At 49.6% G+C, this 13,884-nt stretch overlaps 3 protein-coding genes across 3 annotated transcripts; 2 read left to right on the top strand and 1 right to left on the bottom strand.

Moving 5' to 3' along the window:
* Positions 1-1,312: 1,312 nt before the first annotated feature.
* Positions 1,313-2,356, top strand: L3040_005402 (40S ribosomal protein uS5; the record flags this gene model as incomplete). The annotated part of the gene is made up of 3 exons (XM_007292588.1): positions 1,313-1,597; positions 1,788-2,045; positions 2,099-2,356. The coding sequence occupies 3 exons, from the start codon at positions 1,313-1,315 to the stop codon at positions 2,354-2,356; spliced, it is 801 nt and encodes a 266-aa protein (XP_007292650.1).
* Positions 2,357-2,903: 547 nt separating this feature from the next.
* Positions 2,904-5,784, top strand: L3040_005401 (uncharacterized protein; the record flags this gene model as incomplete). The annotated part of the gene is made up of 4 exons (XM_007292587.1): positions 2,904-3,073; positions 3,184-3,993; positions 4,048-4,473; positions 4,527-5,784. The coding sequence occupies 4 exons, from the start codon at positions 2,904-2,906 to the stop codon at positions 5,782-5,784; spliced, it is 2,664 nt and encodes an 887-aa protein (XP_007292649.1).
* A 5,934-nt stretch (positions 5,785-11,718) lies between these two features.
* L3040_005400 (uncharacterized protein) lies at positions 11,719-13,665 on the bottom strand (the record flags this gene model as incomplete). The annotated part of the gene is made up of 7 exons (XM_066157361.1): positions 11,719-11,762; positions 11,837-11,919; positions 11,982-12,756; positions 12,805-12,885; positions 12,932-13,404; positions 13,451-13,481; positions 13,536-13,665. The coding sequence occupies 7 exons, from the start codon at positions 13,663-13,665 to the stop codon at positions 11,719-11,721; spliced, it is 1,617 nt and encodes a 538-aa protein (XP_066011664.1).
* Between the last annotated feature and the right edge of the window lie 219 nt (positions 13,666-13,884).

Raw genomic sequence — 13,884 nt, 5'->3', positions numbered from 1 at the left:
GGGTCCGCATCAGAGACTGAGACGAGACGAGACGAAAAGAGACGAGGGAATATTATGAAGTTGTAAATGCGATGCGGTGATAGTTTCTATCAGCATGGAATCCAGCCCTCGTGGTCGTCCCATCTCCTCTCATCCCAGCCCAGCCCAGCCCAGCCCAACTTTGGAACTACTGACCCTGATATATTGCAGGAAAAAAGGGGAGCTGCTCACGTGCACCTGAGTAGTTACTATATTCACACACTCATAGCGTGCCGTTGGACTGAATGGACGGATGTGAGTCGAACATTGAGTGTCTCAAAATGCCCATTTATCTAATGATCGTCAACCCCCCAGTGAAGATGAGTGAAGACTCTCACACTCATGCAGCCTGTCTTCGCTTAAGCGAGGCCCGTGTTGTGATTGGAAGCGCCCGCGAGCATTCTTCCTATTCGAGGCTGGGTCGAATGGCGGGGTTGGTGGGTGTGACTTGAAAGTTGAGTTGGAAAAGAAGGTGGAGGAGGAGGAGGAGGAACAGGAGGAGACGGGCTAACGGGCTAACGGGCTAACGGATGTTGACATTGGACATGAACATGGACAAGGATCTGGACATGGATATGGACATGGACATGTTGGTTGGAATGGTGATGGGATCGGGGTAGATAGCTACCTATACCACCATCCCATACCAATTCTGGCGAACATATCACCAACACGATGTTGGGATCTTCATCTCCATCTCCTCTTCCTTCTTCTCCATCTCCTTCTCCAGGATTTTCCTCATGCATGCAGGCAGCAGACGTCTAAACCCAATAAACCCAATAGAACTTATCGATTCTGATTCTAATTCCCTTCTTGCCAGTAGCCCTTGGGGAGTAATGGATTTGGCTTTCTCTCCGTGCTGCTGTGCCGTGTTGGGATGGAAAGGAGGTGTGTGCTTCGGTCTTCTTGCTCTTTGGAGCGATAGAAATAGAAGAGTGTAGATGAAAGTGGTAACATGATGAGATGAGCTGTTTTTGAGGCCAAGATGTTGGCTGGCTGCCCCGGAGGAGTTTCGTATTGGAGCTTCAGGTTCCTCATCTACCTCCTGGCACTGCACTCACTGCACATCATGGCTGCAGCCAAAAGATCGGCACGGAAAATCTCTCTCCGTGAACTGCCCCACATGTGGTTCAGAAAAGCTCTGACGCTAGCGGCCGCCTCAAGCTCGCCTAATTTCTCAATCCCACACTGCCAAAATTCCCCCTCCCCCAAAGGCCTCTTTTAAAACCTCTGACAACACTTCGACCCAAGTTTTCGCCCCATCCCTTCAACTCAACCCAACTCCCCAACAACCATGGCCGACGCACCACGAGGCGGAGCAGCAGCTCGCGGAGGAGGTTTTGGATCGCGCGGCGGTGACCGTGGCGGCGACCGTGGACGCGGACGCGGACGACGAGGACCCCGTCGCGGTGCCAACAAGAACGAGGAGAAGGAGTGGCAGCCAGTGACCAAGCTGGGCCGATTGGTGAAGGACGGCAAGATCAAGAGCATGGAGGAGATCTACCTGCACAGTCTGCCCATCAAGGAGTACCAGATTGTCGATTTCTTCCTGCCCAAGCTGAAGGACGAGGTCATGAAGGTAAGGAGGGCCAATTTCCTTTCCTAGAAGGCAACTCGCGCGAAGCGCGCAGTGGAGGCGACATGTTAGTCGGGAGAATATCATCTGGACGGGAAATTTGTGGACTGGTTCGGGTTGAAGGCCCGGAGAGTTGAGGGAGAGAGCGCAAATATCAATCAAGATATATACTGACATCCGCCCCCCATCACAGATTAAGCCCGTTCAGAAGCAAACCCGTGCCGGTCAACGAACTCGATTCAAGGCCATCGTCGTCATCGGTGACTCCGAGGGCCACGTCGGTCTCGGTATCAAGACATCCAAGGAAGTCGCTACTGCTATCCGTGCTGCCATCATCATCGCCAAGTTGAGCGTTTTGCCGATTCGCCGTGGATACTGGGGTACCAACCTGGGTCTTCCTCACTCTCTTCCCACCAAGGAGTCTGGAAAGTGTGGTTCCGTATCGGTCAGAGTATGTATCTTTCTATTCGAGCGATGAGAAATCAACGCTAACTGCCGCCTCAGCTCATCCCAGCTCCCCGTGGTACCGGTCTCGTCGCCTCCCCAGCTGTCAAGCGTCTCCTCCAACTCGCCGGTGTTGACGACATCTACACCTCCTCTTCCGGCTCCACCAAGACTCTCGAGAACACCCTCAAGGCCACCTTCGTCGCTGTCGGCAACACATACGGATACCTCACCCCCAACCTGTGGAAGGAGACGAAGCTCATCCGCAGCCCGCTGGATGAGTTTGGAGATGTTCTGCGTGCGGGAAAGCGTTACTAGAGCCAGGACTGAATTCATCAAGGGATATAATCTTTTCGCGCATTCGAGGTGTTCAGTTGCTGAGATGGCTACTATGATGATCAGTAGCTAGGTTTTCTCGGAATAAAAACCCAATTCCTACATTTCATTCTTCTTTCTCTTCGAGGTAGTTGACGTGGGGAAGTATAATGGAGAATAGGGAATTTCCGACAGTCTAACGCGCAAGACGATTTCTCGGGACATGCGACTGGGCTTTTTGCAGTTGCGAAGACGCAGGAAGCAGGTGCTTTCCAGCTCATGGAGAAACGACAAGAAGGGGCGATCTCTAGTATCTGCCGAGGCACTCTTTCCAAAGCTGAAATGAGATTCCAAATCCCTAAATACTTTCCTCCAATTCTCCCCAGTCCTGTCGTGCGTGTTTCTGCTAAATTTTGGGCTTCTCAATTCTGGTACATCAACACTTGCTCATCTTGTTCGCTTCCGTTTTCCATCATTGGAACATTGCACAGACAACCTTACTTTTGATTTTCTGTTTTGGTCGTCTGGTCTTTGGTAACTAATACCAACCATGCAGACAAACCTGCGTCAAAACACCTACGTGGTCCTCATCCTCTCCATGCTCACTGTCGTTACTTGCCAGGAGGAATTCAATCCCAGCCCACAATCCGGTATCGGCACAGGAATCGATGATGAATCTTTGAGCAAGAGGGATGTAATTACGCTTGATATGCCCTGGAAGTAGGTCCCTCTCCCTTCCTCTCTTTCCTTACCCGACTTGATCACAGTAGAAGGGTTATGTCGACAGCGCGGATATTTTGAGATGAAAGATAGCTTATGATGCAATGTAGTCCTCCAAAACCATCAAGCGTAATAAAAGCCGTCAACCCGCCAGCCGGCAGCGTCCTGGATGCGGTCGAAAAAGTCGCTGCGGCATTACTGAATGGCGGATCGGATATTGCTGGTATGGCACAAAGCGCCGCCTCGGGCTTAACCTATACAGTAGTGCCTTTGGCTTCTGGAGCGGCCACCATCTTGCCTTCAGGAGTTACAGATTCCGTGTCTTCGGTTCCGCTAACGTTACAGGAGGTCAGCGGTGGGCTGGATCAGGCGACTGGTGTGGCGGGCAGTGTCGTCAGTGCTGCGACGGGCATTGTGGGGAGTCTGATGGGAACGGGAAGCTCTAGACCGAATATGGGTGCGGGAGTTCCGTCGTCGCAAGGCAATGGGACGGGTGCATTTACATCGGCGCCAGTTGGCGGAAGTTGGAACGCAACGAATGCCTCGAGCGCAACATCAGCACCCTCTTTGTCCTTCAACGTCACATCTGCCCCCAGTCTATCGAATGCTTCGAGCGCAAGAATAACACCTTCTTTGCCGTTCAATGTCACATCTTCTCCCAGCTTTTCGAATGCCTCGAGCGCAAGAACAACACCTTCTTTGCCATTCAACATCACATCGGCCCCCAGCCTGTCGAATGCAGCTTCTTCGACAGCAGCGACATCCTCATGTTCGTCTGCTTCCAGCTGTGCTGTGTGTCCGCCTCCAACCACTGAGACTTGCACTGTGACCGAGACGTGGCATAGTACGCATTATGAAGAGACCGCGACACTGTTTAGTTTTGTGGCTGCTGTTACTGTTACTAGTACCGAGACTGTCAGGTACGTACTCCCATCAGACTTTGGAGAGCTGTATTGCATGCTAATAGATTAAAGCGTATGTCCAGTAACACAGCTCTACCCGGTAGCACCGACCTCATCTCTTTCCTCCCCGCAACCAGCCCTCGTAGCATGCGCAAACGGTGTCTTGGCCCAACGAGCAGAAGACTGTCCTCCGACATCCAGTATAGCCAACGCCACGATCCCGGATTCTTCGATGGTGGGCTTATATGGCGGATCTGCTGATTCTGCTGATTCTGCTTCCTCCAGTCACCCCTGCCCAAATGCAGGATACTCATGCTCTGAGTGTCCAGATGGCGTATTCTGTCCTCCCTCTCACACATCGGCTCAGAGTGCTCCTTGTGGATTTGGCTGGGCATGTGGACATTGTTCACAAGGTTGGTTCTGTGTCCCGAGTCCGACTGCTGGGCCCCCGAGTGATGTTTTGAAATCTGCTGCTCCTGTTCTTGGTGGCTCCTCTGGGTGAGTCGATCATGCAAAACATCAGTGAAGTATACCTAACGAGATGAATATAGACCCGGCTTCACATCAGGCACGTCAGCTGTCCCATTGACCATGGCGAGTTTTACGGCCAGCCGCCCAAGCCTAATTCCTGCCGTCTCTTTACTACCAGAAGTAGGAGCGAGCACCGAGTCGCTCCAGGCTTTTCGAACCTCGTCTGTCGGACCATTGACTCAAGCCACTGCCGCAGCGGACCTCGCAAACAGCATCCTGAACAACGTAATGGGCGAGGTTAACTCTGCTCTTGGAAATTTCAATGGTCTTTCTGAAGCTATCCTCAGTAGCGTCATGGGACGGGTCTCCTCTGCATTCGGAGCTGCAAATTCTGCTCTGGGGGTCGCGACAAGTTCCGCGGCCGGTGGTGGCTTGCTTTCCTCTGCGACGAGTCTTGCTGGAGGCTTGCTATCGAATGGTGCAGCAGCTGGAAGCACTGCTGCTCTTGGCCTCGTCCCATCAGCTACCTCTCGGATTGGAGACATCGCGAGTAATGCACTCCCAACCGAGGCTACAGTCCTGAGTAATCTTGTCACCACTACCATTCCTCAAGTTTCCCCAATAGTCGGCGCTGGTGATAATCTCCTCTCTTCGGCTATTGTTCTTGCTAGTGGCGTTCTCTCGAATGGTGCAGCAGCCGGTGGGGGGCTGATACTTTCTGCTATAACTCTCGTTGGCAACGCTGGCAGCGATATCATCCCTGCCGCCACCGGGGCCATCGGCAACGTCGCAAGTAACGCCATACCCAACAGCTTCCCAGCTCTGACGGCTGCAGCGCTCGCTGGTAGCGTCCAAGGCGCTACTCAGCCCGCAATTCTTGCAAGTGTAGCTGGAAATACGCAGTTAGTAAGTCTTCCGGTACCGGCGCAGGTCGTACCCACCACTACAGCGCCTGTGTTTCCTCTTCCCGCGCTGGGCGGAGTGTTTAGAGAAGTTTCAAGCGGGAAGGCGGTCACGGCTGGGGCTGTGGGTAGTGTGAAGAGAGATGAGCCGAATGTTATTAGTCGTTTGACGACGGTTCTTGATGGGACCAAGACGGTGTTACCGGTTGTCATAACTTTCATCGATGGGAAGCCGACGGTGGTGCCGCTCGTGCGGGCTGGGAGTGAAGCGAGCGAGCCGCTGTTAGGGGTTGAGATGGGGGGTATTGGGGAGAGGGTCAAGGTTGGGGCTGTTGCGGACATCTTTCAGGGGAGTAGTGGCGGTGGAGGAGGGAAGAGGAGACGCAGAGGAAGAGATGTGGAAGGGGAGAAGGAGGTGGAGGTGGAGGTGGAATGATGGGGAGGGGACCAAGCTGAAGTTTTTGCGGTCGGCTTGGGTGGGTGGATCAAGATTTTTGGTAAAGCAAGTCGAGCTTTTTTTGGCTGCAACATCAAATAGGGGGAGTATGGTTGTTGTTCGTATGATATAGTGTATAGATAGTATGGCAGGGTTATCGAGATGGATCAAAGTGTGGTTGATGATTTTTCTTGGGAGGTTTGACGTTTGAGGTTGGAAGTAGCTAGCTAGGCAGACTAGGCAGTACCAGTACTAGTACTAGCAGCTAGGTATGGAATGGATGCATATATTGCTTTACCGTATGTACGCTCGGGTGTCAGAGGAGGCTGTATTGATGGGTGGTTTTTGACTTGTTGGGTTATATCTATTAAGTCTTGTTTGTTTGTATTTTAAGGGGAGGGGGGTGGTTGTATTATGGTGGTGGATTATATATTTGGTAAGATGGGTGGTGGAGGAAGGATAGTGAAGCTTTTTGTTGGTGTATCACAGAAAGGGGGGGGCTCTTCGCATCTGAATGAATGAATACTTTTAGTCGTGTATTAAGCAAGTTGTTTAATTAATTTCTTGGTAGACTGGCTGGAATCTGTAAGTGGGGGAGGGGAAGTCATATACCAAACGCCAAATAAACAGATCACCCATCAAAGGCCATTTCCATGGCGACGACCTAAAAATCTTCCGCCTTAAAGAAGGATACTTGGTCAGCCATGAAGAAGAAAAGCTAACCACTCACCAGAATATTAGGTTGAGCAATCCAATCTTCGAACTCCCAAGAGAGGTCAGGTCAGAACATAGGGTTTAGGGTCTTGATCTGTTGGAGGATGTTGAGCTGAGGTAAAAAGATGGCGGGCGGGTTGGATTAGATTAGTCGGTCGGTGCGCTAGGTATGATGGATAGCTAGCCGGATGATGACAGTGGAGAGAAGTTGATAGTGACTTATTTGCAAGTTGGAAGTTGTAATTGGTTGAGGTTGGAGGTTTGGAGGGATGGAATTGGAATGGGGCTCGTTAATATCGAAATGGATACCGATAGGATAACACAGGTCTTCGCCGGGCTTATGGAGGCTTTTGGATGGTGCGGATGGGGATGCAGTTTTGTGTTTGTGTTGTGCTCTTGGAGAGGAAGAAGAGGAGAGCGAAAGATAAAGGGTGGTTGGTTATATATGAAGGGGGAAAGAGAAACTTTAGAGGTGAAATTGTTTTGGGCTTATTTGTTTAGTTGGTTTTCGTTTTCTACGTTGAATCCTGATAGAGTGAGGGAAGGGATTGTTCGAGCATAATGTCTGGTGAGCGAACCTAGGATCTCGGCGGGTGGGTATAAAAGGTGCATACGTAACCAACATTGTAGTAATAGTGGTACCAGTACATGGTCGTCGAACATTCTGTATACATTGGATAAGACTTGGATGGTTTTGGATTCTCCTTTTCTCGTCGATGTATTGCGGAAGGAAATTGAAAAGAGGCGGTCAGCAAATGGCATGGTCACACCGTTTCTATATATTGCAAGTTGGAAAACAGAAAGTTAAAATAGATAAATGGTACCAAAATTTCATTCAATAATCATGGAGCCGTTGATAGCAAAGTCGACTCCTCTTTCTAGTACTATACTCGATCTACTTCCTACGAATACTGTGTATGACAGGGAGTAGTTTTGATCAGACGGCCAGAGGGAGGATATATCGAGGCAGAAGAGATCAACATTGCGCGACCATGATGACTGAATAGGCGGGCTCTTTTCCAGTTATTCATCTACATCTTTCATGTATTGATCTGGCGCTTTGCTCGGAGTAGTGCTGGGTTATATCTACACCTTTGAGTTCGGGGAGGAGTCCTTTGAGAGACGTTCCGATTCCCTTGAACTTTCCACCACCTGCCTATCTAGGATGATTCTAAGGCGATATTCTTTAAGGGTGAAGAGGGAAGACGCTTGAGCTCCTGGGAAGTATAGTGATGGAACGGAGGGGTTTGAATAAGACGGTTCGCGCGGACTGTGAGTCTTCAGTGGGAGACCCTCGCGCGGAAGATGCTGATAAAAGAATCTAATGGAAGAAGGCCTAGGGTGCATCTCGATTTCTGTAAGGCCTGTTGGAAATGCTGCTATTGCTGTGCGCAAGTTAGTAGACAGTTCAAGCGAGGAAGGGCGTGGGATGAGCGCCAGGCAATGATGGCTGCCAAAAAAAAAGGAAAAAAAAAAGGCGAAAATGAATCATGAAACAGAGAGACGATGGATATCATTCCTGTGGTCGGCAGCATGCAGTGCAATGACAGTGATTCTGACTATTCGCTCCACCGGCTGGTTTTTCTGCACTCTCTAGGTAGCGGTAGAGTTTAAGCTGGATGATACGCCCGCTGATCATTTGAGACTGCGATAATTGAGAGCTATTGTATTATGTGTTGTTAGTGCTCTCTGGGCTTTTTGTTGAGCTTCAAAGGTTGAAATCCATCCTTTTACTTTTACAAGACTGGCTCTATGTGCTCTTAAATACTCGTTGGCAGATATCATGTACTGAGGATTGTAGCATTAGCATTGATTTACTCCATTGCTTCACTACTCTGTACAAGAGGCAAGTGCAGGATCTTTCGGACAGAGCAGTATGCAATTGATAAAGTCAGAAGAAGGATGCTAGACGAGATCAGGAGGCGGAGGCATCAACCAGCGAACGTCTCTCTGCATAAATATTTGCACTAGCATTATATGGCGCTTTTACATTGCGCGTTGAATGTAGGAACATCATCATTGTGGCAGTGGAATTTGCGGCTACTAAGAACTTTTTAGGGAATAAGACCTTCTCTCCATGGCGTGCGAGATCAGAGGACCCATCCAAAGAGGATACGAAAGGGATTGCGTTTAACGAGTTTCTGGACCTCACTTGCCGAGGAATTGCTGCATATGGTAAGTGCGAAATTCAGTGAGGGAAAGCAAGCGAAGCGGCAACAAGAAGCTGGTTGACAGTTCATGCTTCACGTTACATATACTGTTACATATACTGCCTGCCCTCGAAGATAAGCATGTCACATATAATCTGTTTCGGTGAAATACAATAGGACATCTGGCCAGCTACACTACTTAATCAACATGTTTGATCAGCTAGGCGACGATCCCCTGGCGCCAGCCGATAATGTAGACTGAATCACCACGTTAAGTTTGCTGCTCTTCGATCTCTAATCCTATGCGTGTTTTATGCATGGTTTCAAAAAAGCTTGGAGACAGAAAAGAAACGCATATTCGCCATCTCATCGGTATCACTCTTTGATATTCTCCAACTCACCTGCGAGTCTATATGCACACACCTTACGTTGGCCTTCACTTGAATCACTTCTCAAGTTCTCAAGATGTAGCGAGGCGCATAACTATTTAAGCCAACACTGAATGGTTTTGCGTTAATGAAATATTACCCGCAAGAAGACCTCATATAAGTCACAAGCTAGAAAGACGATCCCTGAGTCGATGGGTACCGAAGCAAACGGACAAGTACAATCGCTGTGAGCGTTATAATTGGTACAATTTTTTTTTTTTGGCAATAGATATGATGAGAAGCTCAGAGTTTGCAGAATCGTACTGATGTTTAAAGAGCTCCTAAGAACGTGCGAGGTTCCACACTCGTCACAACGAAGGTGATTCTCGAGCAGAACGATAACATATATGAAATCGACGGCAACACGTTTATTTTGAGGCTCAAACTACCGCGATCTCTCTGCACTGGCACAAGAGAACTCTATGATTAGCCGCTGCCCGTCCGCCGTCCGATAAGACAGCATAACTATCAATTGTGAAAACAAAACAAGGTGCTCCGACTCCTTCAAAAATGCTAAGATATTGGCTTAGAAACCTCTAGATCAGCACGATTCTCAGTGATCATGAAGCATAAGTAGGTAATCAAGCATGTGCTGGAGATCCAGGTTGCAAAGTCTAATCGAATACATACCTAGAAGGCGAGCGTCATGGGACTCCGGCTATATACAAGTCCGAGAAATGCGAATATGCTAATCAAGATAGCGCTAAAGGATTGATGGTAGGTATCGGTAACTTGCTGATAGCACTTCGCAATTTCCTCTTCAAGGGAGTATGTAGGATATCGCAAAACCATCGAAAAAAGGCCGCATGCAAGGGAGCTAGCTCACTCTTCCATGGCCAGATAAGCTATGCCATCTCGCTCGGGATCTTCTGGATCATCGTTTAAAGAGTCTATTGCGGGAGTCTTCTTAAGGAGTACCGTTTTCGAGCCATGCGTTGCATGGGGGTGGTCTCCATGCAAGAGATGACTATAAATTATTGCTTCGGGGTCCGATTCTAGCATCGAAAGAAAACGTGATGCGCTCGCTTATGCCCGCGTCAGGAACCCAAGGGCTGGGATTCAATATCGTATGTGAAGGAAGAAGCAGACATGAATGCAAGAGTCGATGACCCGATCAATTATCTACATGTACACAATACAGGTCTGGCGTAGCTGTCATGGAAAAATAGAAAGAATAAAAACCCCCCCCCCCCGAGAGCATCCTCTGAGCATTCGCTCAAGCCTTAAAACAAAGGACACGTAGCCAATCCCAATTCCCAGCTGCAAAAAAGAACGCCGGCTGTACGGACTGGAAACCCAATCGAAATAGATCCGTCCCAAAAATCGACATTGACAAAAACTTCACTATCAGCTGCGAACCCGGATTGAACGGATGACCTGAGGAGCTGCAATCCTCCGCTCTACCGCTGAGCTATCACAGCGAGATTGCGTGTTCCATGAAAATTTCCCTCCTATTTTCTTTATAAAGGTTATTTTTTTGGTGCTTATCCGGGGAAAGTGCCGGAAAGTGGGCTAGACCTAACCCAGGCGCTGCAACAAACAAACAAGCAAGCAGGCAAGCGCGAAGCAGAAAAAGAACAAGGAATCGGGAAATCAAAATCCATTTCTCTCATAGAGAATAGGACTCGGAATGAGAAGCGAAGACCGCCTACGCCAGCGCTCTAAAACCATGGCCAGATACTAATCTATTTCCTTATCCAACTCTCACTTTCGAAATTCGCAGTGGACAATTGATCGTCACGATGATGTGAGATAGGCGTTTCCTCGGATAGAGTATTTCTGATTATCTTTCGCTTAGTAAGTAGGTACCTCCGTAGAAGAGAAAGAGAGAGATGTACGGAGTAGTTATACTACGTAGATCCCATCCTAGCCTGCGCATTCGCAGTACTTGACAGCTCAATCTCAATCCCCTTCTTGATTCTACTTCCATTCATTCTGGTTCCAAATCCTCTCCTCTCCTCTCCCTTCCAAGACGACATTCATTCACCCGATCCAATCTGATCCATTTCAAAAAGCGCCAATATATATATAGCAGCTAACTTCCGCTCTACTTTTCCTACCGCTAATGTAAGAAGGCTTTTAAACGGGTTGGAAAATTTGCGGATCTGGATATAATCGACCGAAATCTGCAGGGTGCGCTGCTTAATTGAAACCCTGCATTCAAGTTCCCGAAGCACTTAGGTACATACCCCTCCTTACAGCCCCATCCCCATTCCGACTCTCGAGCAGAGTGAAACGAAATAGAATAAAGATTCTTCGTCTCAGCGTCTTTCAGTCACAGCTTTGGAGATGAGGAAGCAGGCAGGCAGGCAGGCATAGGAGGGCTGGAATTGTTTTATTTTTCATTCTATTTTTCCAGAAAGGCTGATGCATGAGAGCTATGGTGGCGAGTACCGCACGTACTCGCAAGAGGTTTATTTAGAAATAAAAGCCAGAGCCAGAGCCATCTAAATCGATGATGCAGCGGGAGGACAGATCACGAAATCTAGTCTACCCATCAACGACTCGATGCCGACTATGCTGTGACCATGATTCAAGGGCTATGGAAAGGAGAGAAAGGAAAGAAAAGGTTGGTGTTTGTTTATCTATCGAAACAGCGCATTGGAGATAGCAGTGCAGGAAAAGGAATAGCATACGGTATATCAGAATCGCGAGATATCGCGCCCGAAGATCCAGTTGATGCACCCTGGAGCCCGTCAGTCAAGGAGTATTTGGGAAGAATAAAGGGAGCGGGGGGAGACGGCGACGACGAGGACGTACAGTAGATTGGAATCAGAATTCTGTTCCTCCAGCTCACCGTTTGGGTCAGGTAGGCGCCTCTCCAGATGATCCACGCCATTCGCCTATACAGACAGACATCAGTCATTGGAACAGAAGAGAGAGGTTCTCGGCCGGGGAATCTCACCCCTTGATGCCCTTGCCATCGTCTGCCTGCATCACCGCCTTCCAGTTCCCCAAGTATGTCATGACGCCCAGGTTTTTGAAGTTGAAGCCCGCACCCTCCGTGAGCGTACCCTGGTTCAGCCGCTTACCCAACCACTTCGCCTCCTGGTTCGCAACCTGCGCCGTAGCCGGTAGCTGGGTCTTCTCCATGGCCGAGACATCACCGATCGCAAAGACGTCCTGCATCGTCGCTTCTGGGACGTTCTGGTCAGTAGGCGCGCTGCTCCGAGACGTAAGCTTGACGCGGAACCGCTCGTCGACCATCAGGTTTCCGGATCGCGGGTGGCGCTTCAGATGCCACTTCTCGGTTCCTGGAGATTCCATTTCCGTCCCGGGGGCCAGAGTTGCGGAGGTGGTCGGGTAGGTGTGCACGTCGTCCAGAGCAGCCTGCACGAATGGGTTCATCATAAGCCCCGTCGACCACACACACATGCCTACCCCAACCTCCCCATCCTCCTTCGTCTTCAGAGTGAAGCAGCCACCGTCATTGTCGGGATTGTCGGAGCCGGGAAGACCGGGTCGCAGGGATTGGATGTGGTGCTCTGTTTTGATCTGGATGCCGTCGCGGCGGAAGAGGTCGATGGCGTACTTGGCGAGGGAGGCGTCGAACATAGGGAGGATCTTGGTAGCCACATCGTAGATGGATATTTTGATATGGGGAATCAATTGCGGGTAGAGCTTCTTAAGGTCTTCGTGGCAGAGGTCGAAGAGCTCAGCGGCAAATTCTACCCCAGTTGCTGGGGCTTATTAGTAGGCAGGATCACGATGGGAGAAGATAGACGTACGGCCTCCTCCAACGACGGCAAAGTTCAGAAGCTGGTCACGGAGCTTCTCCGAAGTTGTTGGACAAGATGCTGCCTCGAAACCTGGGAAGTGTTAACGGCGTCCGTCATGCGCTTGAACGTAACTCACATTCCAGAATCCGCTTTCTGATCTTCCTAGCATCACTAACATCCTTCAAGAAGAATGCGTTCTCTCTCACACCCGCAGTGTTAAAGGTCTGGCTGTAGCAGCCCACGGCAATCACCAACTTGTCGTAATCCAGCTCAAAGACCTTGCCCTTCCTCTTACCCCGGTACGAGATATCAGCCTCAGTGATACTCGACGCCTCAAAGGCCTTCCCAGAAGCATGCAGCGGTCTCCTAGCACTCCGCTCCTCCACGGCAATCTTCTTCTGGCTGAAATCGACATCATCAGCCCAGCCTTGGAAGAACTCCACACCTTTGCCACGAGCACGGACGGACTCGAGCGTATTTCTGAACTCGAGAGTGCCCACGGCGGTGGATGCCAGAAGAGGCGTGAAGACAAAGTAGGATCTGGGTGATACGACGACTGTCTGGAACTTCTTCTTATCTAGCTCTCGCGAGAGGACGAAGCCGGACCATCTACAAAGCATGAGCAGTGAGTTTTATATCGGGGTATTAAACGTACCCTGACCCTAAGATGACGACCCTTTCTCGGTCTGTGAGTTGTAGTCAGTAAGTGCCGAAAAGAATTAGGAATTAGGGAAACGTGCCTCCTTTTGAAGCATCAAGTTCCTGTGTTGAAACACCCCTTCTCAGAAGTCCTGTCAACAACGGAGAGCCTCGGAAAGCTCGGGCAGTTCTCGTTCTCGTTCTCGTACTCGTACCCAGTATCAAGCTCATATTCCTCAGCCGGTGGGAAGAAAGCGGAGATATTGAGATAATCAGAGAATCAGATAGGTACCAAGAGCCGTTTTCGCAGTCTTCTCACTCTTCGCAGTTTTTCTGTATCGCCAGCTGGCTTTCCAATGTGAATATTAAATTTCCTGGGAGATTGGATATAAGGTATATCGATAGCCAGCCGGATCCGATTCCTTCCGGGATCCTTGGCGAGATAGGATA

The sequence above is a fragment of the Drepanopeziza brunnea genome, assembly GCF_022702325.1.
Source record: "Drepanopeziza brunnea f. sp. 'multigermtubi' strain 214-2 chromosome Unknown ctg8, whole genome shotgun sequence".
Lineage (NCBI taxonomy): Eukaryota > Fungi > Ascomycota > Leotiomycetes > Helotiales > Drepanopezizaceae > Drepanopeziza > Drepanopeziza brunnea.
The sequence above is the reverse complement of the archived record's forward strand: the minus strand, read 5'-3'. Positions and strand labels throughout refer to the sequence as shown.